Source organism: Pteropus alecto, unplaced genomic scaffold (assembly GCF_000325575.1).
Source record: "Pteropus alecto unplaced genomic scaffold, ASM32557v1 scaffold164, whole genome shotgun sequence".
Taxonomy (NCBI): domain Eukaryota; kingdom Metazoa; phylum Chordata; class Mammalia; order Chiroptera; family Pteropodidae; genus Pteropus; species Pteropus alecto.
This window is the reverse complement of record NW_006439568.1, coordinates 18,989,270-19,014,651: the sequence shown is the minus strand read 5'-3', so window position 1 is coordinate 19,014,651 and position 25,382 is coordinate 18,989,270. Positions and strand designations below refer to the sequence as shown.

General features: G+C 29.9%; 1 protein-coding gene across 16 annotated transcripts in view; it reads left to right on the top strand.

Moving 5' to 3' along the window:
- Positions 1-25,382, top strand: part of RIMS2 (regulating synaptic membrane exocytosis 2) — a 549,058-nt gene that overhangs the window by 313,178 nt on the left and 210,498 nt on the right. For all 16 annotated transcript variants that reach the window (XM_015593047.2, XM_015593053.2, XM_025050124.1 and 13 more), the window contains one exon: positions 19,728-19,796. In XM_015593047.2, coding sequence (XP_015448533.1) covers positions 19,728-19,796 — 69 coding nt within the window. The remainder of the gene's footprint in view (positions 1-19,727; positions 19,797-25,382) is intronic.

Sequence of the window (25,382 nt, the reverse complement as noted above, 5' to 3'; positions counted from 1 at the left end):
TTGACACCTAAAATGCTACCATAATTTATTAGCAATGTGTAGGCCTGAAGGTGGGTAAAAACATATACACATGCATAAAAGAAATGAAGATTAGGAAATAACGCTTAGAAATAGTCAAAAAGTTAAGGACATTGCCATTGGCTCATCAATGGCAGGTTCAATTAGGGTATGAATAAATAAATGCACTAATTATTTTAAAGATTCATTGATGACAAGAACCTCCTTTAGGATTTTTCTTCATAGAGATAATAAATATTTTGTTTATTTACAAGTACATTTGTATTGGCAAAGATTATGGTGATTAACATATTTGATGGAATATATGCATGAACAGTTATTATTAAAATGTATAATAATCCCTCTTTTATTCTCTATATCCACATAATAAGGTATTTTGGTAATTTAATTTCCGAGGCTACGAATATCACTCTGAGGCAATGAGTTTGTTGAGTGTACATGGATATTTACTGATATTTAAAATGAATAAATTATAATAGTGGAATTCTCTTCTTTTCACTCATGATTTCCTATTTTAAATTTATAGATTCCAATGATTCAAAGCAGAACTTCATGTACATGGACATTAATTTATCATTTTATTAATATATGAGGAAATACTCTATAACCATTCTAAAAATAATTGTTTCATGTATCTTGTAGTTAGCTTAAAATTTCTTAAAAAATCTTTTGAGATGGGAATGCAAATAACTATGATTATAAACTTTGAATGATTTCCCACATAAAGGAATTAGTAAAATGTTTGAAATAGATGACTTCTTATACTATTATTTCTGCATGTGGCAAAACAAGGAGATTGTACGAATTTAAACATCTGTAGAAATAGTCACATATTTATTGCTCAAAAGTCAGAAAGAAATTAGGTTATGAGAAATTAAAGTTTTAATGAAGAAGTAACATTTCCTGCAACATTTTCTTTAGGCTACTGTTGCATACTTCCATCCCAGATGTTATTATTTTGACATTACCAAAGAATGGGAGGAACAGTGCATATTTCAAAAAGTGATTAAGTGTTTGTGAAAATGTATAAGGAAGACTGGAGCTATGAGTTCAGATAATTAAAATGCATCAAAGAGAAGTGAGGTTGCTTTTTTAGGTGGTGAACTATCTGCCATATTCATATAATTTTATTTTTGATTAATTGGTGAGTCACATTATTCATTACCTTCCTGATACATAAAGGCATTGTTTTGGAAAGTGTATTTCGATGTTTAAGTTTTTATTGTTTTATATTCTTTACTGTTTTCAGTTAAAGTTGTATAGTGTATTAAGGCAAAAATCTTACTTTTTAACATGCCAGAAGTTATTTATAAATTTGTTTATTACTTGATATTAATTATTCTCATCAAATTTGAACTGTACAAGTTCAATCAGAGTATTCTTTAATTTTATTCTTCATTCTTTGTCTCATATCAACCAGATTCATCTCTACTTTTCCAAATGTTAATTCTTCACTTAGTAAAATGTAATATTATCACCCCTTTCACTTTTTAAAATAGAAAACATCATACCTATTATACTTTCATTCAGCCCATGACCACAGGTCTTCTAAAGAAAATGAATGGAAACAAATCATTGAGACAAAACCAAAATGATGCTGTTGATAAGATAAAAGAGACGGGTTTTTAATTAAGTTTTCTCAGGATTTCAACTTTCTCAGACGACAGTTATATGTACATAGACAGACCTCTTGACATTGTTCCATAGGTTATTGAGTCTCTCTTTTTGTTTTAATTGTTTTCATTCTTTCTTCCTCAGTTTTGATTATTTTTATTCACTTGTCTTAAGTTGACTGATATTTTCTTCTACAGTGTCCAATTTTCTGTGAAAACCATACTATGAATTATCTGATTAAGAATACTATATTTTTCATTTTAAGATTTATATTTGTTTTTTTTTAAAGTTTCTGTGTTCTTCCTGAAATTTACCTCCTTTTATTATCTGAGTGTATCCTTACATATAGTTATTTTGAAGTCTACTAATTCCAGCATTTTAGTCTTTTGTGGATCTATTTATATATTTGTAAATATATAAATATGGATCACATTGTGTGTGTGTTATATATCTACTAATTTTTATTATCTATTAGACATTGTGTTAATACATTTTAGAGACTCTGGATTTTGAAGAATTTTATTTTATTTTAGTAGATAGTCAGGTTACTGAAGGATCACCTAAAGCCTGTACAAAATATGTTGCGGCAGTTCTATTTGGTTCTTCCATAGTACTATGGCATAGTCCTTAGTATGGTTTGTGGTTATTATTTCTAATGTGTGGACTTTCCAGGCAAAGTCCAAGATGTTGGACAAAATCCTATAATATAATGGGACTTAAACTCTGAACTTTGTATCCTGTGCATCGGGAAATTGCTGAAATCTTGCAGCTCTTTTAGCATTTCAGCTGTGGCTTTCTGCTGGATTTCTTGTTTTTCCCTCTGCAGCTTTCAATTCAGGCAAGGATTTGAGGGGCTTTTGTGTGTAACTTTTGGGTCTGCTTCTTATCCGGCTCCCACTTTTCCAGGATTTCCCCTACAATCTGTTTGTTCTGACAACTCTGAATTCTGGTCTTTGGCTACTCAGCCTTGTAAGACAGAGGGTTTTTACTTGAACTGTAACTCCTCCACAGTGAACCAAATTGGGAGGGCTGTTAGTGGAAAAACTGGTTAAAATATGTTTTTTCCTTATTTCAAGGGTCATATCACAAAATTCTGCCTACATTCGTTCGTTCTTTGGTATCTTTAAATAGCTTTTTATTAAAATATTTTGTCCAGAATTAATAATTATTACTGGCAGGAGAGTTAGTCTGATATAAACTACTATATCATTCTCAGAAACAGAACTCAACATTTTTAAGTAAACTTTTTACTAAAATATAGCATTCATACAGAAATGTGTATATATATATGATATACATATATATATCATGTGTATATATATGTGTATTATATATCATATATATATATATCATAAATATACACCTGGGTGAATTTTCGCAAAGTAACCATACAATGTAAGTAGCACCCATGTCAAGAAATAGAACATCAGCAGCATCCCACCAACTCCTTCTTGCTCTCTTCCAATAATTATTTCCCCTACCAAGGTAACGAGTATGCTGACTTCAAGTACCATAGAATTATTTTGCTTATTATTTAACTTTATATAAATGGAATATTTATACACAGACATGAATTTTAATACAATGTATTACTTTTTCACATCTGGCTTTTTTTCCTTACAAGTATTTTTGTGAGATTCATCAATATTGCTATGTATAATTGTAATTTATTGTCATTTCTTTATACAGTTTCTGTAAATATACAACAGTTCTCCTATTTTTAGGTAGGTTATGAAAGCTATTTATCTAAGTGAATTTTTATGCTTTGTTCAGAAGTAATAACTATATAAGGGAGTTGCTCATCTTGGATTTCAAGTCTGAACTAAACTGTTTACAAATTTTGACATAATGTTGTTTATTAGCAGCCTTCTCAGAAGACTAACATGTAACTAGCTAAAAACTACTAGCTTTGGGAATTGAATTGTTTAATTTTAAAAAACATACAGTTGATTGATTCTTTGCTTTTAGATGTTGGTTATTTTTAAGAGTGCTTCTATGAACATTCTTGTACATACCTTTTTGTAATCACATGTTTTCATTTTTGCTATGAGTATAGCTAATGGTAGAATAGATGGTTAATAAGCTATGCATATATGCAATTGCAGTAGATATTGTTAAACAGTTTCCCACAACTGTACCAATTTATACTTCCTGCAGCAGTGAATGAGTGTTTGAGTTTCGCTACATCCTTATATTATATTTGGTATTTTTAGTGCTTTTCACCCACCCATCTATGTGGATATGCAGTATTATCTCATTGCGCCTTTAATTTGCATTTCTCTAATAATCTTTTCATAGGTTGATGGAACCATTTATATATTCTCTTTCATGAAGAGCTTAGTTAAATTTATTGCCTATTTTTCTTTTTCTATTTTTTGTGTCTTTTATTGATTTATGAGTGTTTTCTTCTTTTAATTATAGATTTGAACACTTTATAGGATAAATGTATTTCACATGTATTCTACTGTAGGGCTTGCCTTTCCACTCTTTAACGGGATCTTTTTAGCAACAGAATTTTTTAATGTTAATGTATTTCAGTTTTCAATTTTTCTTTAGTGCTAACTGCTTTTTTGGTGTTATCAGTAAAAAAAAATATTTATCTTCTTGGAGATCATATTGATATGTTCTTATGTTTTCTTCTAGAATAGTGCTTTGCTCATCTCATTAAATCATTAATTCATCTGGAATTGATTTTCGTATATTGTGTGAGGTAGGGATCAAAATTCATTCTTAATCCTATGGATACCCATTGATCCATCACATTTATTAAAAACATTATGTATATGTGGTTAAGTTTTCTAACTCTATTCCTTTTAATTAGACAAGTTTTCTCTTAGTCAATCTCAAATTGTCTTAATTACTTTAGCTCTATAATAAATTGTGATATCTGGTAATGTAACTAACCCAGCTTTGTTCTTCATCATCAAGATTGTTCAAGAATAATATCTTAATTTTTTGCACTTACAAACAAATGGAGTATCAAATGATGATTTTCCACAAATACCCTCTAGGATCTTGATTCAAATTACATTTATCAATTTGGGGAGAGCTAAAGTCTCTTCCTGGAGTAGGGGAAATTTCAATCCATAAATCTGGTGTATCTCTAAATGATATTTTAATAGGTTTCAATGTATACTTTTTAAAAATTAGACCTATAACTAGGAATTTGATTTAAATTTATTCTGGTATACAGAAATAAAAATCATTATTTATTTGTGTTAAATGAATCCTAATAACTTTTTTCACACACTATTTTAAATTTTGATTTACAATATTATGTCATCTGTGAATAATGACAGTTTTTCCTTTTTCTTTTAAACTGCTATACTTTGCTTTGCTTTTTCTTATTTAATGCTTTGGCTAGGTCCTATAATAAGATGCTGAGTGGAAGTGATATTGTTGAGGAGCAGTTAGCATCTGTTTTGTTCTTCATTCCTTGGGAAAAACTTTAACTTTTTCCCCATTATATTTGATATGTGCTACCCTAAGAGATTCAGGAAGGTGTATTTTATTCCTAGTTTGATGAAAGTTTTTAATCATGAATGGATGGATGTTGAATTGTATCAGCTTTTTCTGTATATATGGATATAACCATATAATATTTCTTTGTCTATTTTAGTGAAAAATGTAGCCTATTTTAGTCAAAAATGTAGCCTATTTTAGTCTATAAATGTTAAAGTAATCTTGCATTCTCAAAATAAACTCAGCTACCTCATGATGCATTATTTTATCTATCTTTGGATTCAGTTTGCTAATTATATGTATAGAATTTTGCATCTACATGAATGAGATTGTCTTTTATTTTCTCCTTTCGGTAACGTCCTTACTGGCTTTTGTTTCAGTGTTCTGTTGGCTTCAGTTCATAAAAATAATTTTAAAATGTCCATGATTTTCTATTTGATATCTTTTATTGTTTTTTTCTTGTAATATTTTTGTCAAGTTTTGGTTTCAGTATTATACTGACCTCATAAATAGTGTTTGGAATTATACCCTAATTTTCTATTGTTTGAAAGACTATGCACATTATTGGTGTTATTCCTTTAAAGGTTTAAAAGTGTTCACCACTTAATTCATCAGGTTTGGCATTTATTTTTGCATGTAGGTTTTAAATTAAAATTTCCACTTCTCTACTAGATTTAGAACTCCAGAATTTTATACCTTCTTGTGTCACATTTGTTAAGTTGGATTGTTTATGAAATTTGAACATTTCTCTTAGTCTTTAAAAAATATTTTCATAAAATTATTCATAATACTATCTTATTATCTATTTAATGTCTATTAGATGTATAATGATGTCGTTTTCCCCAATACTGGTAATTTGTTCCTTCTCATATGTTTGTTCTTGGCCAGACTTGCTAATGATGTATCAATTTTACTAGTCTTTTCAAACAGTAAACTTTATATTTTGTTTGTGTTCTAGCTTGTATGTTTGTTTTCTATTCCATTAATTTCTTTATTATTATTTGTCTCTTTTACTTTGTTTAGGATTAATTTGTTTCTCATTTATTCAGAAGGATACTTAGTTAATATTTAATGTGGTGTTTTCATTTACCTGTGGATTATTTAGTAGTATATTGTTAAATTTACCAACTCTAGGAATTTTCTCATTTTTTTTTTAATATTGATTAGCACAGTTCCCCTTTTGTTAGGTATATATCCTGCATAATTTGGAATCTTTAAAATGAGTCATTTTATGGTGGTGTATATAATGAATTTTAGTAAATGTTCTTGAAAAAGTGTTTATTTATTTTTTCCAGTACATGCTCTAAATATGTCATATTTGTCAGGCTTATTAATTTTGTTGTTCAAATCTGTTTTTACTGATTTTTTGGTCCAATTTTTTTGTCAGTTACTGAGAGAAATATGTTAAAATCTCCATGTCTGAGTGTTGATTTAACTTTTTAAAATTTTGTCCCTGCTTTATATATTTTGAAGTTATGTTATTAGATGCATGCAAGTCTAGAATTGCTACATTTTTCCTAATAAACTGATAATTTTATCATTACATAATATCTCTCTTTATATCTAGGAACCTTTTTTCCTTAAGACCTACTTTTTTGTCACTACTGCTGCAGCTACTTTTATTGGTTAATATTTTTTGTATGGTATAGTTTTCTCAATCCTTCTACTTTCCACTTCTATGTGTCCTTATATTTAAGGTTTGTCTTTCGAAAACAAACTTTGTAAAGTTGCTGTTCTTGGATCCATTCGGACAAGATTTATATTTTATTAGAGTAGTTCATTTACATTTACATTTTATGTAATTTCTTATAAATTTTTAAAAATATTTTACATAGTATTATATAATTTTGATTTGTCTTTTTTCCCCTTGTTTTCTTTTGAAATCCACTTTATTTTTATTACATCAACAAATATTTAGTTACCTGTTATGTTTATGGCTTCGATATTGTGATTGATCCAAAGATACATTGTAGCTAAGTAGCAAGTAAAATGCTTATTCAAAACTTGTATGTGAAGTAATACTCTCCCCCAACAAAAAAGTCATATTTAATGTGACTCTTAGATACCTTTGTTTCTGAAATATCAGTCATCATTCTTTCTTGTTACCTACTCATACCTCTCAACAGAGGTTCTTGGAAACTCTCAAAAAGGAGAACATTCAGAGAAAACTCACTAATTTTTAATCCTTATAGAGCTTTACTGACGTGTCCCAGTGAGCAATGGTTACTTGAAGCCAACTCTACGTATAACAGTTTTTACCGAACTATAGAGAGATCCTAGAAGCTGGGTTCCTATTGTTAGACAAGGCCGTCTAACCATTGTCTCCTTACTGATTCTGAGGAATCTTGACTGTTAGCATAGGTCATCTTCTCTTTCTAACCCTTCTGCACCCTTCTTTCTTTTCTCTCCTCTAGCATCTCACTCATTAACAATACTAGAGTATGGAAAATAGTGTCTGCATCTCACTTTGCTTTCAGCCCTAAAAAGCAAATTTCCATGATTTGAAGAAACACAAAAGTCTTTTAACTTTCTACCTCTTTAAAATGTGGAAGGGAAAATATTAGGTTAATATATATTTTCCAGTATCTGTGCCATACTTAGTCTTTGGCTCTGTACAGTTTTTTAAAATCACATATAGGAAGGAGAGTTGTAAACATTGAAATTGTAAGCTTATGTGGAGTGCTGTGGTAATTTAGAAGTATGAGAGAATAATACAGGCGCTGGAAAGAATAAATAGGATTACAATAAATGGAAATGAGAAAAGTAAATAGTAAGTTTGGGAGGGTAAAGACATAACATTTAAATTGTATGATGAGGATTAGGAGATTTATCATTTTTAAATAGGATCTGAGGGTAGAAGTCTGAAAGAAACAGCACAGTAACATCTTAACATGATTTATTACTTCTCCTTGATGTACATCCTGAGAAAAAATATGCTTTGAGAGGATGGGTTTCTCTTCATTATGCCATATAAATAAATGCCTACCTTGCTTATAAATGAAACCTCAATATTTTGGAATTAGAAAAAGTTTGACTATGTTTACATAGTCAATATTAAAGAAAGCAAAAAACTGCAATGGAAGAACTAGGTGTGGTGGTGGGTGGGGTGGAGGATGGCTTTTTCCTCTATTTGTCTTGTCTTCTTGCATTTAGATTACAAATTCTTATTAGGCAATGACCATAATGGTCTCTAATTGGTAAATGTCACGATATGTAAATAATTCTCTACCTTCCCTCAAAATTCCTTTCAGCAATTTTTGACATCACAGCTTGGAACAAAATATGTACTTTGTTTCCCATAATTTTTTGCTGCATACCTTCTGATCAGTTTTGTAGTATCAGTTATTTACGTGTGTACTCTATTGATTGTACAAACTTTTATCTTTCATATTATTTTCATCTTTTTTTTCTAGTTTAGAAGGATTGTTGTGACTTTATCTCTTCTTTGGTTATTTTCATTGTCTTTATATTTTAGATAATGCAATTCTTCATTATTGCTACTTTCAGTTTTCTTTTACTTTGTGATATAATGAGATTTCTTGATATTTTGAAGTATTATTAGTATTTTTACTTTCAGTTTATCTTTACAACTTTGACTAGCATCATTATTTCCAATTATAGTAGATTTTAATTTTAATATGAGTATGGTCAATAATTTTATCCACCAGTATGCTGGAACTAGAGCCAAGTGTGTACATCTCTTTCTTTCACATTTAGTGACACTGGTAGCTTAAAATGTTTATATGGGAGTATTTACCTTATGGAAATGAGCAAATTTTAGAAATTAAAGCTTGTTTCCCTCATAGAGATAGTTGTTAAACTCTTACTAGCACCCCACTGCCTTATATTAAGGTATACAAAAATTAATTTAACAAAAATTTAAATGTAAATGTAACAAAATTTAAATGTAAAAAGCTAAAATGTTAAAGGGTTAGAAAACAAATGATTATTTAGTCAAGCTCTGTATGAAACCAGTGGAAAGACACTCAGAAAAGAGTATTTATAGAATATATAATGGCTATATTTAACTTATTTTAAATGAAACCATTAAGGTAAGTTTGCAAACTGATGGTTAGAGATAGTAAGTGTTGATCAAATGTTGATTTTTTTTAAATCCTAGTTTAATCTAGTTGATTCAGTTTATCTTTATGAAAATGTCTTGGATAAAATATTATAATACTTATAAAATTATTAAACTATTATGTTTTCTAACTTTTGAAATTTTATACTTATGTCCTTGAGAAATTTTTATATGGTGGCCAGAATAAAGTTTTTTTTTTTCCCTAGAAATACTCTATTTAATTTCTCCACTGTGTAGTTAACTGATGGAGCAAATCAATTATGTAAAATAATGACAAACATACTACCTCTCTGTTAAGTTCAGAACTTTAAAATATTTAATCGAACATTAAGAACTAAACTTCTATATAACTCATAAACCTATTATTTTATTTGCCTGTGATTTATTTTCTTTTGTCAAACAACTTAGATGTGTCCGGATAGATATTTACATTTTTAACTACTGATGGCATCTTTTTAACTACTTTGGTATTTTTGCTGCAAAATGATTTATGCATTTCTTTAAATTTCCAATGTATAGTCAGATGATAATTTACTCATCTTTTAATATGATAACAATTTATTAATATTTTGGTATGTTTAAAACTATAAATATTTATACATAGACAAATCTAATTTATATTCTGCTTACTTGAGATGATTTCTACATATGTATTTTTATTAAACAAGAAAATTAACTTGTTTCCTGTAAATTTTTAAAGTTTTCTCTTCCAAGAAGAAATTAATTTTAAAATATACTTTTTTCCAAAAATAGATATGCCAAAGTTAATATTTTTTTCCTAAAATTCCTTTGATTTAAATTCATTAGTTGCTTCTTGCATGCTAAATTTCTGTGTAACAATTATCTCTTACATTATATGGTATGTTATATAACCATATATTATGTAATTGATAACCATTAGTATGTTGGCCAGGTCCATTATTAATTTTTTATTTTATGTACCTTCTCTTACTAATTTGTGCTTCCCTATTAGACTATCATTATTTCATTTAATTGAAATTTCTACTAACAGTTTATAATTTGAATTTTTTACTAATTTGGATATGATGTATCTTATTTTATTCTGAATTAGTAGGGCCTTTTTTACTTTAAAATAATAATGTTAAACCATGGTTTATACTATAAAGCAGAAATTAGATTTCAGTATTTCTCTTACATGTAAAGATTTTTATATGTATTTTTGACATTATTTAAACATTTTTTTTTTCCAAATAAAGCCTTATGTTCATATAATTCAGGTAAATTTAGCATGCGTAATGTTTAATGCATGTATTCATATGCACATTTTAATTGGTTTTGTTGTTATGTCCTTTGTCTGACTATTGTGCATATGTTAAATTCCTAAACAAAATGTCAGTAGCTACCCTTTTCTGCCTATAGAACTTTTCCAGTATTTTCATGTTTATGTTTTTATTTTTTTGGTATTAAAAACCATTTGTTAAAATATAGTGACATAATTTTAGTGTGTCTAATATCATCTTTAGTATGCTACTATTTTATCAGTGGAGTATGGTTTAGGATATACTGTGTTACTGTGTGAACTATTTCAGAAAATTTGAATTTATGCGGATACAATTTGCAATGTTTTTGACTTATGGAGGAGTATGGTTAAAAATTCTAAATATATTGAATTAAAACATAATTAAAACTACAATGTTTGCTGTAGTTTTCATCATTTTAGCCATTTTGTCATATCTTTGAAGGAAAACTTAATAGATTTAGTTTAATTACTCTAATATATTATGATTTTTTAAATTCACAAATGCACAGAGTATATGTCAGGATATTTTAAATTGATGTTAATTTTTTTAACTAAACACTGGAACTTTCCTTGGTTTTAATAATTTTAATTGGAAAATATTTTTAAATATATTTAGCCTAATGAGCTTCTGTGTTTTTAAAATTCATATTCTTGAGTAAGATTAGAAAGTAATTACAAAAAGCCTCAGGAATGGCTTACTAAAGTTTCATATCTACTTACAACCAAGGCGGAATGAGAGGGACTAGACTTAACCTCCTAACTCAAACAGCAAAAATGGACAAGTAAATGAAACAGTTGTTTGAATAACACTGAGTATCAGGCAACTAAGGATAGTAGTTACTAAGAGAAGGGAAACAAATGAGTTGAACTCTTAAATTGCCTTCACCTACCACTTTAAGAGAGTTTCCTGCAAACAGCATAGGAGAAGAGAATCCAGATGTCGCCTTTGTGGACTCCCTGAGTTAAGGAGATGGAGCTGACAGTTCAGGGAGACCAAAGTGACTAGAATTCACAGAACAGGCTAGTGAAAGGGGAGAATTATACAGAGGGAGCACTGCAAAGATCTACAGAGGGTCCTTGTCAAGTGCTTAGCCAAATATTAGTCATTTTTTGAATGGAGCAATCTACCCATGTCTGGAAAAAAAAAACACCCAAAAGAATTAGAGGTAGTAGTAGTACCTACTTAACAATAGTGATTTTTTTAGTGAGCTTGGAAAACATTAAGTTCCTAGGGATATATACTAGCCACTAACTTTTTGAAAAGGAAATTAAGAAAATGTTTTCATTCACAATAGAATAAAAATTTTAAAATACTTTTGATTAAATTTCAAAAAAAGTACAAACTTGTATACTATAGAAATCACAAAACATTGCTGAAGGAAATTAAAGGACAATCTAAAAAATTGAGAGATATTTCATATTCATTAATTGGGAGACAGTGTTATTAAGATAGGAATTCTCTCCCAAATTGGTCTATGGATTCAGTGTATTACCTATCAAAATCTAAGCAGAATTTTTCGCTGAAATTAATTAGCTGATCTTAAAATTTATATGAAAATGCATAGGATCCAGAACAGCAAAAAAAGTAACAAATTCAAAGACTTAAAAATGTCTGATTTCAAAACTTAGTATAATGCTACAGTAATTACAATATTGTGGTACTGGCATAATGATAGACCTATAAACAAATAGAACCTGATTCAGAATTCAAAAGTAAACCCTTCTATTTATGGTCACTTGATTTTAACTGTGATATAAGGCAAACCAATGGGTAAAGAATCAATCATCTTTTTTATTTAATAGTGTTGGAACAATTGAATATCCACATGCAGTAAGATTAATTTAGACCCTGCCCCCAAAAGTAATTTAAAATGGATCATAGGCTTAACTGTAAGCAAAGACTAAAATCTTAGAAGACAATATACCAAAAAATTTTCATTACCTTGAATTAGAAAGAGGTTTCTTTAATACAACACCAAAAGCACAATCAATAAAAGAACAAGGTGATAAATTAGACATTATCAAAATTTAAAATGTTTGTGTTTCAAGATACCGTTGAAAAGATGAAAAGATGAGCCATAGACTGGGAGAAAATATTTTCAAATCATATATTTGACAAAGGACTTACATCTACAGCAGCGTTATTCATAAAGGTCAAAAAATAGATATAGTCCAAATATCTATCAGCTGGTAAATGGATAAATAAACACAGTAGGTTACTATAATAGAGACAAAGTATTGATATGTGTTATAGTGTGGTCGAACCTCAAAAATATTATGCTGAAAAAGTGCAAGATACAATGGCCACGTGTGTGATTCTATTTATATATCGTGTACAGAAAAGACAAATCTGTAGTGAAAGATTAGATTAGTAATGGTCCGGTTGGGGATAGGAATAGGAGTGACTGCAAATAGATGTGAAGAATCTTTTGGAGATGATAGATATGTTCTAAAATTGGATTGTGGTGATGTTTACACAACTCTTAAAATTTATGAAAAATTATTGAATTGGACCCTAAAATTTGTTCTAAATTATATCTCAATTTAAAAAATACAGTGATAAAACTACAGAAGAAATAGAAAGAACCTCAATTACAGTAAGATTTTAATACTCTTCTCTTAAATATTCATAGAATAAGTAGACAGAAAATTAGTAATGTGGTAGAATACTTGAACAACACTGTCAAAAAACTTGACCTAATTAAGATTTATAAAGCATTATAACAGCAACATATACATTCTTTTCAAGTACATTCAGAACATTTACTAGGATAGACCACATCCTGGCCAAATAATTCTCAAGAAATTTAAAAGTATTCAAGCCATACAAAGTATATTATCTTACTGCAATAGAATTAAATTAGAAATCAATAACAGAAAATCTCTTGAAAATCTTCAAGTATTTAGAAACTAAATAACGCACTTTAAATAACCATGGGTCAAAGAAGTCAAAACGGAAATTAAAATTTATTTTGAACTGAATGAAATGAAAACACAGCATATCAAAATTCATGGGATGCACTAAAGCAGAACTTAAGAGGAAATTAATAGCACTGACCGCACATATTACCAGAAAGAAAGTCTCAAATAAATAACCTATTTTCAACTTACAAAATACAAAAAAGACAGCAAATTACACCTAAACTAAACAGAGGAAAGGGAATAATGAATGAAAGAGCAGAAATCAATGAAATAAAAACAAAAGCAATCATGGAAATTAAATGAAACCAAAGATTGAATCTGAGATCAATAAAATTGATGAATTTTTAGGAATAATGATCAACAAAAAAAGAGAGGACAGGAATTACCAATATCAGGAAATGGATAGCTGATATCTCTACAAATTCTACAGATATTAAAAGGAAAGTAAAGATAAATTATGTATAACTTTATGCTGATACATTTAAGATGAAATATAAAATTTCCTTGAAAGACAGAAACGAGAGGGTCACTAAAGGATATACTTGAATAGCCCAATATTTATTTAAGAAATTGAATGTGTAATTAAAACTTCCCCACAAAGAAAATTGAAGACCCAGATGACTTCACCAGTGAGGTCTACAAACATTTAAGGAAAGTATAATAACTACATAATGACTACACACTCTTCCAGAAAATTATAAAGTTGGGAATATTTCCCAAGTCATTTTATGACACAAGCATTATCCTGATACCAACACCTGACAAAGATAGTAAAAGAAAGAAAAATACAGACCTTATAAAAATTTTAGCCAATTTAGCAAATTGTATTCTACAGTACATAAAAAGAGTAATAAAATGTGACCAATTGCTGTGTATCCCAGAAATGCAGTTTAAAATTTGAAAATTAATATAATGTTATTCACCATATTAAATTAAAATGGAAAAAAATCATTATCTCAAGAGATTCTGAAAAAGCATTTGGCAATATCCAGGTAAATCAACAAACTCTGAATGAACTAAATGATATTCTATGCATACACAAACAAATGCTCATAGATAATCCTTTTTTAAAAATATATTGTCATTATACTATTTTTAGTATACCATGCACTCTTTTAGTTTTTATCTCTATTCTTTAATAGTTACTACTGAAATTATAACATGCTCACTTAAGAAAATAACATTATTTAACAACTCTTATCTTTTTCCCTAAACCATATAAAAAATTTAAAATCTGACTCACACCATCACCCCTACCATTTGACATATTACTACCAGAAATTTATCCTTGCCCCCAAATTAGTAATCATTATAATTATTGTCATTTTGTTCATTTATGATGGAAAGTTGAGCTATATATAAAATTCTAGAATGCCTTTTATTTTCTCTCATCCTGACCATGTTATTTCAATAATATTTGGCTTTCGACTTTGCAGAAAAGTCTCTCCATTTATTTAAATTTTCTTTAGTTTGTTAGCAGTTATTATGAGTTGAATTGTATACATCAATTTTAAAAATATACATTGAAGTCCTAACCCCCCCAGTACCTTGGGATGTGCCCTTATTGGAAATAGAGTCTTGACAGAGGTAATCAAGTTTTCATTTTTGAGATCACTAGGGTGAGCCCTAATCCAATATGACTGGTGTTCTTATAAAAAGTGGAAATTTGAGCACAGATAGATATGCACAGAGGGAAGACAATATGAAGATATTCAGAGAGAAGATGGCCATATGTCTGGAGTGATGCTATCTGTGAGTGAAAGAATGCTAAGAATTGCTGCAAACACCAGAAGATAGAAGAGACGAGGAAAGATTCTTTTCTAGAGTCATCAGAAAGAGTATGGTGCTGCTGACATCTTGATTTTGAACATCTACCCTCCAGCATGTGAGACAATAAATTTCTTTTAAGCTACCCTGTTTTTGATACTGTGTTACAGTAGCCCTAGGATACTAATACAGCATTGTTTTTTGGTTTGGGGTGTATATGTTTTACACATTTTTTGTTGTATGTATTCCTAAGTATTTCACATGTTTGGATATTCTTGTAAATGATAGTGTTTTTGAAATTAATTTTCCAATTGTTCATTGCTGTTCTCTAAGAAATATAATTCCTTTTTATATGTTTACTGTGTAGCCTGCAGTTTGCTAAATTGACTTGTTAGTCTGAAGTTTTTTGTAGCTTTCTTAGGATTTTTAATTTACATGGTCATGTTACTTCTTGCTTTCTAATTTGTGTATCTTTCATTTATTTTCCTTGTATTTTCTGCAATGCAAGTATGGTGTCGAATAGAAGGGGTTGGAATAGACATTCTTGGCTTATTCTTTGTCTTGGGGAAAGCATTCTATATTTCCTAATTAAGTTTATTATTAGCTATGAGTTTTTTATAGATGCCCTTTATAAATTTGAGGAAGCTTTCTTATTACTGGTTTGCCGAGACATTTTATCATAAATGAGAGTTAAACTTTTTCAAGTGATTTTTCTACATCTTTTGAAATAATTTTAAATTTCCTACATAAATGAAATTACTTCAATATACATAAAGTAACTAAAGAGAAAAATCAACAAATTTACCACAGTGAAGGAGATTCCAATATAATTCTTTCTCAGTCACTGCTAAGTCAAGCAAACAAAACTTTGGGGAAGATACAAAAGAATAAGCTACACAATTAACGAGTTGAATCTCATAGTCAAATAAAGACCTCTGTACCTAACAATTCATATTCTTTCATTATATCTATGAAACATTTGTAAAAATTATTAATATGCTATTAATAATTTATTTTTGAAAAATTTCAAAAAATTAGCATAATATAGTCTGTTTTCTTGAACTCGAGTGTTACTATGTCAATTTTTTAAAAACATTTGAACACAAACATTTGAAAGTTTTAAGAAGACACATACTCTAGTGAGCATTTTTGAAAAGATTCATTATCTGTGCAGTTGTCATACATTCATTCAGTGTTGTCTTATATTAATGATGTATGGTAAATATCTTATAAACCTAAGAAGAAAAAGTTAAAAGACTTAGGACTTAGTGCAGTATTTAAATAGAGACATAATCGATACATCAGAAAATGAACATATAATATAAAATTATGAATATTTTAGTAAAGACTTCAAAAACTTAGACGAAGTGAAAAATTTTTATAAAAATGTAACAATGCACCTTGAGTCAATATGTCATACCACACATACTTAAAAATGGAATAAGTAACTTTAATTTTAAACCATAAGGTTAGTATAAGAAAGAGAACTTAACAGGCCAGAATCACTTGTAAATGCAGCTGCAAAATCCTTAATGAAATATCACTGAATTTATGAAATGTAACTTCAGCAGATATTATTTTTAATGGACAAATATTAGAAAAATTCTATTTAAAATCAGAATTTAAAAAGGAATGTAAATTTTCTCTACTTATTTTCAGCAAACATTGTGTTATCAGCACAGAAAGACAAGAAAAAGAAAAAGGGCATTATGATTAGGAAGAAAGATTGTCTGCATAGAAAAATCGAAATTAAACCACAATAAATTTATTAGAAGTATAAAAAGAGAGACTTTAACAAGGTGGTAAGTTAACATTATTTTAAATAAAATTATATATCTGTATATGAGCAATTAGGTTAGAAAACAGTTTTAACAGTATTTCTTATAGAATTGAAATTATAGGATACAAAGGATAAATCCAACAAATGTGGAAAGTTTGAGGGGCCAAAATGAGAGATTGCCATGTTCATGGCTAATAATAAAAGTGCTATAATATGCCGAAATTCCCTAAATTGATATATTGATTCAAAGAAGTTCAGAATCCCAATGGGATCTTTTTGTGCAATTTGATAACCTAATCTAAAATTGATATGGAAGAACAAAGAAGAAAGATCCAAAATATGATAGATTCGCTTTTCAAGCATAATGTTATAATGACAAAGACAGTGACTTACTGGTTTATGGATAAACAGCCCGTACAAGAAAAAAAAAAGGTAGACCACCAAACAGATGCTAGCAAATAAGATACAATTAGGTATGACAGAGGTGACATGCAGATCATTGGGGAAAGGTGGAAATATTAAAGAATGCTGAAATATGTTATCCATGTAAAAAAGCAGTTACATTGTTTCTCATACCATACATTAACTCGTTTTCAAGATGGATGAAGATGTAAATGCTAAAAGCAAAATTTAAACTTTCAAAAGAAAATAGAATATCTCTCCTCATAAGCTCAGGAAAATATTCTTAAACAGGACACCGAACACTGCTTTTAGAAGAGAAGATCAATACATTCAAGGACATTAAACTCAAGTTCTTGAATTCATCATAATGTGATAAAAGATCCAAATAGAAATTAATTGCAATATATATAACCTCCATAGAATTAATAGCAAAATAGATCAAGACTTCCATTTTGGAAAGTAATCAAAAATTTGGAAGGAAGAAACATTTACAAACATTTACAAACCAAATATACTCCTTACCCTCATTCCCCATGCACAAACACACAAGACCACTCACAAAGACTGATAAAATGAACTTAATTTTTTGCAGATGTCATTATCTTACACCAGTGGTAGATCCGATTCTTGACCAATACCAAAAGCATGTAATATTTATGCTCTGTAGTGTACCTGGCATATTAAACTAATCATTATCCTGTTCTTAAGCATTTACAAGGTGAAACCTCGTTACAAGCTGAGTAACAATTCTTAATCTCTCAATAGCTTCATCCATTATCCCTCCTCTCTCCCCAGTCTGTTTAGAATATACGTCCTAATTCTATAAACCCTTATATGCCTAGTCCGTTGGGATGTTGTTAGATAATTGTATTTTCTATATCAATTGGGGCTATAAGAGCCTCAGATTTCATTGGGTCTAAAGTTTTATGAGATAAGGATTTTGAAGGAAAATAGTGAGCTCATTCAGTGGGACTACATGATCAAAGCAAATAGTTTTCTTCTGCCTTACCACTGAGAGAAAAAAAAATAACGCAGTTTCTGGCAACAAAGACTCTCCCTCTCTCAAGAGGGCAGGGATTAAAACAAACAAACAAAGAAAATTGTATAGAGTATTTCTAATATTGTAGGGGCATTCATAGAATGTTTAAATATTGCTACTTTAGGCACCTTACACAACGAGAGCTTTCAGTGTTTTATCAATCTATAGGAAAGCATTTATTTTCTGATAACTGAGTTTAGTCTGTTTAATGTATAACATGTAGTGTAAGTAGACAAAGGAAGTCATTTTTTGAAATAGCAACACTTCATTTGTCATCATTTTCTGATACTAAAGAAGGGAAAATGCTTTAATAAAGGATTCTATTGTGTAGAATGTGCCTATTGCTAAGACACATGTAGAGAAAAGATATATTAAAACACGAATTATAGCTTGTTTGTTTGTATGTGATATATTTCATAATTAAGTGTGAAGACACCATCTGCTTTAGCCATCAAAGTTCTAAATTCGTTTCAATGCTGTTTTTGCCATAGCGTGATAAACATTTTAAAATTTTGCTGTAGATTTGTTTTGCAGTGAAAATACACCCAGAGCTCTTGACTTAAAATAATTTTTGCTGTTTTGTCAAAATGTTTCTTAGAAAACATAACACTTCAAAATTTAGATATAGTCATCAATTTCTGGATGATTTATTTCTCATTTTTCTTCTCAAGACAATAAATAAACTAATAATAAAAGGATATTTGAGATATCTTAAATTATGCTTCCTCTTCATGAGTGTGAAAAAATAAATAATTCGGTACACTTAATTTATTAGTCATGTATATTAGAAAAAGACATATGAATGCATTTGAAAGAATGTACTGTGTTTTGAAGTTTACTTAGACTTAAGTGCCTTGGTATAAGAGCATCTAAAACTGACATGACTTAGCTATTTTGACTTGGGTTTTTGTCCAATAAATTTTATCAGCATCAAATCATTTACATATTTTATTTAGTATTTCATATTATTTCAAGCTTCAAGCCATTTAAGAACTTTATCTTATACATTTCAAGAATAATTTATTTCAAGAATCATATCTCTAATTATGAAATATGTGTGAAAATGTGTTTGTAAGCTCATAATTACTTTCCTCTGTATTTTTATGTATTTTATTCAATTACAGTTGACATTCAGTATTATTTTATGTTAGTTTTGGGTGTACAATATAGTGATTAGACATGTAATTTATGAAGTGATCCCCTGTTTAGTCTAGTACCCACCTGCCACTATGCATAGTTATTACAATGGTATTGACTATATCCTTATCTCTATATTTTTTATTTTCAAGTGTTCCATTTATTTGTTTTTCAGGTCGGCAAGGGTATTTTCCCCCTCCTTAGTAATCAGCAATTTTAATTATTACTGTTGTTTAATTCATAGGGTCGAAGAGAATAAGTGATAGTGAAGTCTCTGACTATGACTGTGATGATGGAATTGGAGTAGTATCAGGTAAGAATTTCAGAATTTATAATAATGGGGAAGTGTAATTCATCATTATTTACTAACAAATAGTAAATAAATAAGTAAAACGAGAAAGTAACAACGTGCCTCTTTACCCCTCTAAAAACCTTATGAGAATTTAAACTCCTGAATAGTTAGTTGCTGCAATATCTGTACTAATTGTTAGATTGAGTATGCTTATGGAAAGATGTCAGATAAATGAGTACTTATAAATTTTCTATTTTAAGCTGCTAAATAATAAGTATTTTACTATAAATTTGGGAAGTTGTATAATAGAACCTTCTTTATATACTGCACTAACAATGTGAAAAAATCTTTTTGACATCACCAGCATATCCAAATATCAAATATTTGAATTACCTTTTCATGAAAATTTTTTCATTGTTGTGTTGATTAAGTATCAGGTACAGCTACATTTTGAAATTATGATATATTCAGTAATTTATAATAATAAATTATCTGATGATTTAAAACAGGTAAATATCCATTTTTAAAGATAAATTCTATAAAAAAGGGTTATGCATATACACATTATACTCAATATTATAAAAAATGTTTCTTTTCATTACAATTTTTTCTATTTGTATTCTATTCCTTTAATAATTGATTTTTCCACTTTTTCTCTACTAATGTATAGCTACATCAGTTTTTCTTTATCCAAAATATTTCCTTCAGGTCATTAGAGTTCTTCATGTTGACATCATTTTTAGCACATCTCAATTCTTTCATTTTCTCTTTTTAGGGTGGCAAAAATAGAATCATTTTATTATTTTAAAAGGATTATATTTTTTGAAAAATAGCTTCATAAGAATCTTTCATTATTTTGGTTAATACTGTCTAAAAGCCTGCATAATTCAAAGTATTTAACCTGGGTTCATTATTTTTCAACATCATGAAAAATTATTTTTTCTTGTTTCAACATTATTAGAAAAGACTGCTGTGTAATATCCTATATTTTGCTTTTTTGAAATGCAGTGTTATTTTGAGAGAGTTTTTTCACCATATACTATAATAATACATTTGAAAAATAACATTTCAGAAACTACAATACCATAATCCTTATTTTGAAGTTCATAAAAAGTATATGGAGAAGACATCAAATTTGGGAATTCTGTCACCATTAAAAATTTGATGTCATCTCCATATTCTTTCTATGAATATCAAGATCACGATTATGGTATTGTAGTTTCTCAAATGTTATCTTTTCATAGGCTGGTAACTTTAATAAATGATGTATCAATTATATTTACATAAGTGTCATGACAACTAAGACTTAAACATATGTTAATTCTGTTACAAAAGTTTTTTACATTTTCTTTTATTACTTTTTGGTTTAAAGTTCCATCATTAAAACTAGTTTTGATAGAGAATAAATGTTTCAATCAATAGTTTATCAAATAATTTGACCACCAGATCAAGCAAATAATTTTGTATTCTCTGTGAATTTGTTCTTAATTTGTATATACCTATATACACATGTATATATGTAAATTTCAAATGCAATTTACATATATACATATACACAGGACCACATACCCTCCTTCACCTTTATGCTGTCATTATAAGCAAATAGTAAAAGTCAGTGCACCAGCAAATCTGTTAATACTTTGTTGCCCTTATGCAGAGATTTGTTTCCAATTGCAGACTGTATATCTGTCAAATTTAGATTATCAGTTAAAACCATTCATAACATTTTTTAACCTAAGCTGTCTTTTCTCAATAATGAACTGTTTTGACTAGGGGTCCCCAACCCCCGGGCCATGGACCAGTGCTAGCATCACCGCCTCAGCTATACCTCAGATCATCAGACATTAGATTCTTATAGGAGCACTGGCCAGTGGTGCCAAAAAAGGTTGGGGACCACTGGTTTTTACAGCTTTACTAAATTTTTTCAAGTTTGCAAAGCAGATGTTTTGAAAATTAACTATTCCAGAAGTAATATTTACCATGTGCTCTTTATTTTGTTTATTCTGATTCACTCAAGTCAGAGGTCATTTTGACATTTGCATCGCTAATATTATTCTTCCATGTAAATTGAAATTGAAATTTAAGTTTCTCAGAGAAGCAATTCCAGATGTGAATTTTGCCAACTCCCCTGTTCCCCCATGGTATACTGAGTAAGGAGAATGGGAATAATTAAAAACTAACTATTCTTTGAACCAGTTGACTCACCCCACAATGCGAATAAATGGAATACATATATATAATATTAACCATAGCCACATAAATTTTTATTATTATCTTCTACTCTGACCTGAAACAATTTACAAATGTAAATAATTTATTTTCCATTGGGAAAGTAGAGAGGTTTTGATAATTAGCTCTTAAAAGTCACTTATAATCTCCTGATTTCATAAATCCATTATCACCAGTACTCATTTTTTATCACTTCTGAGTAGCACTTTACATTATTAATCATGAATATTATCTTAAAATTCTATATTTCTTTTTAATCGCCATGTGACTGCATTATTCGTTTTTCTCCTTTTAGTAACTTTTCATTTTTTTCTCAATAGTCTTGCTTAAACTCTGTAGTCAGAGATATTTTTTTCTGTATATATACTCGTATATACTCTATATAGAATATAAATAACTCTTAATCTTTATCAACAAAATCCTAACGCCTTTCCCAAGATTCTTGTCCATATGTATAATTGTGTGCCTGCCTATATGCCTGAAATACTATTATCTCTCCCCAAAACCTGGTAAATGTTACTATACGTCTCTTACTCTTTGTGGTATACTCTTAACTTCCTCATAGATTTATCAAAAGTTATAACTCATTTATTTCTTCCTTGTATTTTGGTCCTGTATGTAATTACAAAATGTTACAGATTCATATTAGAGTACCCCCAGAGTCCATCCTTGGACTTAGTCTCTATCTACACTCACTCTCCTAGTGATCACATCTGTTTAAAGTCTCATGTTTTTAAATAGCATCTGTATGCTAAAACTCCCAAATGTCCAGTTGAGGCCTTTTATTTGTACTCTAAATTTTTTTTTCCCTTCTGCCCATTTGACATCTCCACTTGGAAAAGTAGTTGATATCTTCAGCTTACTATATCCAAAACTGAACTCCTGATCTTCCCACCGAACCATATATTTTTATGACAACTCCATTCTTTTATTTACTTGATTTAAAATTTTAGGTTTGTTCTTGTCCCTTTCTCTTATTACTATGTCCAACATCTAATATTCACAAAATCATCCTGACGGCTCTACCTTTAAAATATATCCAGAATCTGACTACTTTCATCTGCATTGCTATTATCTTAGTTTGAACCACTGTCATTTCTTGCTAGAATCATTGCCTTCCTTTCGGTCTGTTCTCAGTATAGTGATCCTGTGAAAGAAAAAAATAGATCATGTCCAATTTCTCCTCACAATCCTCTAATGGATTAAAATCACTCAGATTAAATGTCAAAAATCTTTACAATACAAAAGGCCGTCGGTGATCTTCCTCCTTCCTTCAGTCTCTCTGATCTCTTCATCACTTGCTTCACTCCAAGAGCCCTGTTCTCCTTGCTGTTCTGTGAACATGTCACATCTATTCCTATCTTGGCGCCTTCCTACTTGTCCTAGAACCCTCCTCTCTGTATATCCGCTTGGCAAAACATCCCACTTCCTGCAAGTCTTTCTGAAATGTTAACTTCTCAGTGAGTCCTATATATATATATATACACCTACCCTGACCACCCTATATGAAATTGCAAAATGCCCCCCCACCACTGTTCTGGTATTTTTGATCTCCCTTTATCCTGTTCTATTTTTCTCATAACACCTAATCACCTTCAAATATATGTAATTATTGAGCCTTTATTTGTCTTTATAACTCTTCAACTAAAATTTAAGTTCTGCAAGGGCAAGGCTTTTTGTTGGTTTTGCTCACTGTAGCACACAGAGTAATACCTGGCATGCACATACACTCATAAATATTTGTTGAATGAATGTATTGACTTTTTCTGTTTAGTGTGTTGCCATTACTAATTGCCATATTCCAAAGTTGTGCCACTAGCTATGTGTGGCTATTTAAATTTAAATTGATTTAAAATATATACATTAAATATTCAGTTCCTTAACACTAGTTAGATTTCAAGTGCTCAACAGTCATGTGTGTCATATTGGACGGTGCTGATAGTGAACATTTCTATCATTTCAGAGTTCTTTTAAACAGTGCATTTCTAAGTTTGATAAGAGCAGTTAATCTTGCTGCAACATTTCTAACCAGTGATTTGAATTATATAGTGCTGTCAGCTTCATCTTCCTAAATTATTACTTAGATCATGAGTAATTAGAATACAATGAGAGCATCAGAGTCAGATAGATCTTGTTTTAAATCCCAGCCCTAGTATTTTATATTTAATGTAAATTTCTTAACGTAAATTTCAGTTTCTTCAACTGTAAAATGGGGATAATGTTTTGTTTGCAGTCATTTCTATTACAATGTCTGTGTATTCCTGAAAGAAAACCTGGTGATCTGCAAAATCATGCACTAAAAGCAACAGGATGTCTGGAGAAAACAGTTTAGATAAGATCATTCAAAACCCATGCAGCTTTGTAATCAAAACACTAAAAATAGAAATACAGCACAATTAAAAATTCATATTAAGTTTTAAGCAATAAAATATTAAATATAGGACTTTAAAATGAAAGTGCCTATGTAGAAGGAATCTGTCTACATGGAAAGGAGGATAAGTCTGAAAAGTTATGGTATCGGGAACTATTTACGAACATCAGGAAGAACCCATGTGATAAGCACCTCTAAGACAGAGTTCGTGACCAAAGTGAGGCAAGAGGAAGGAACATGGAATGAATGAGCATCACATATGGTTCTGTATTTCTCTGGCTTGCTGCATCCGGCTGTGTCAGTGTACTTTGCATTCAGTTGCTATTATTTGGTGTGGTAGTAGACACTGTCGGTACCCCACCCATATCCTCTTTACCCCAGCTACTATGAGTGTTGGTTGCTAATAACTCACAGCTGCCCTATTCTCCAGAGAACTGGCCTCAGACAGACAAAACCCACATCACCTACTCCCCACTGACAGTTCACCTACTCCCCACTGACAGTCTTTGGCCAGTGACAGTGACTAGCCAACATAGAAGTACAGATGTCCAGGACCTTTGCCTCAAAGTTGGAGCAATTCTGGGGCAGTTCAGGTTCCAGAGCCTCCAATGGGATCGGGCTGAGACCACATTTTTGTTCAGTTTCTCCTCACGCACTCTTCTGCTCTGCTAATTCCTTTCTCCTGAGAGCGCTCCTTCAATTATTCATAAGCACCCAAATCTTTAGCTCTTGCTCTATTTCTAGGGAAACTAACCTAAAATAATACTGGAAAACGTTAACATGTTGGGAAAATCAGATATGAACCAATACCTTTTCTGAGTTTCCTTCTGATACAAGTGTTGAAGCAGAGCACTTTGTCAAGTTCCTGGCAGAGTTCCTAACACATAGTAAAAGTTCAATTAATAGTAGCCATGATGAGCATGGTGAAGATAATGGTGGTGGTGATGTCACTTCCTGCTTAGAAATTTTCAGGCTCTTTCCATTACAAACCTCATGACATTTTAGGT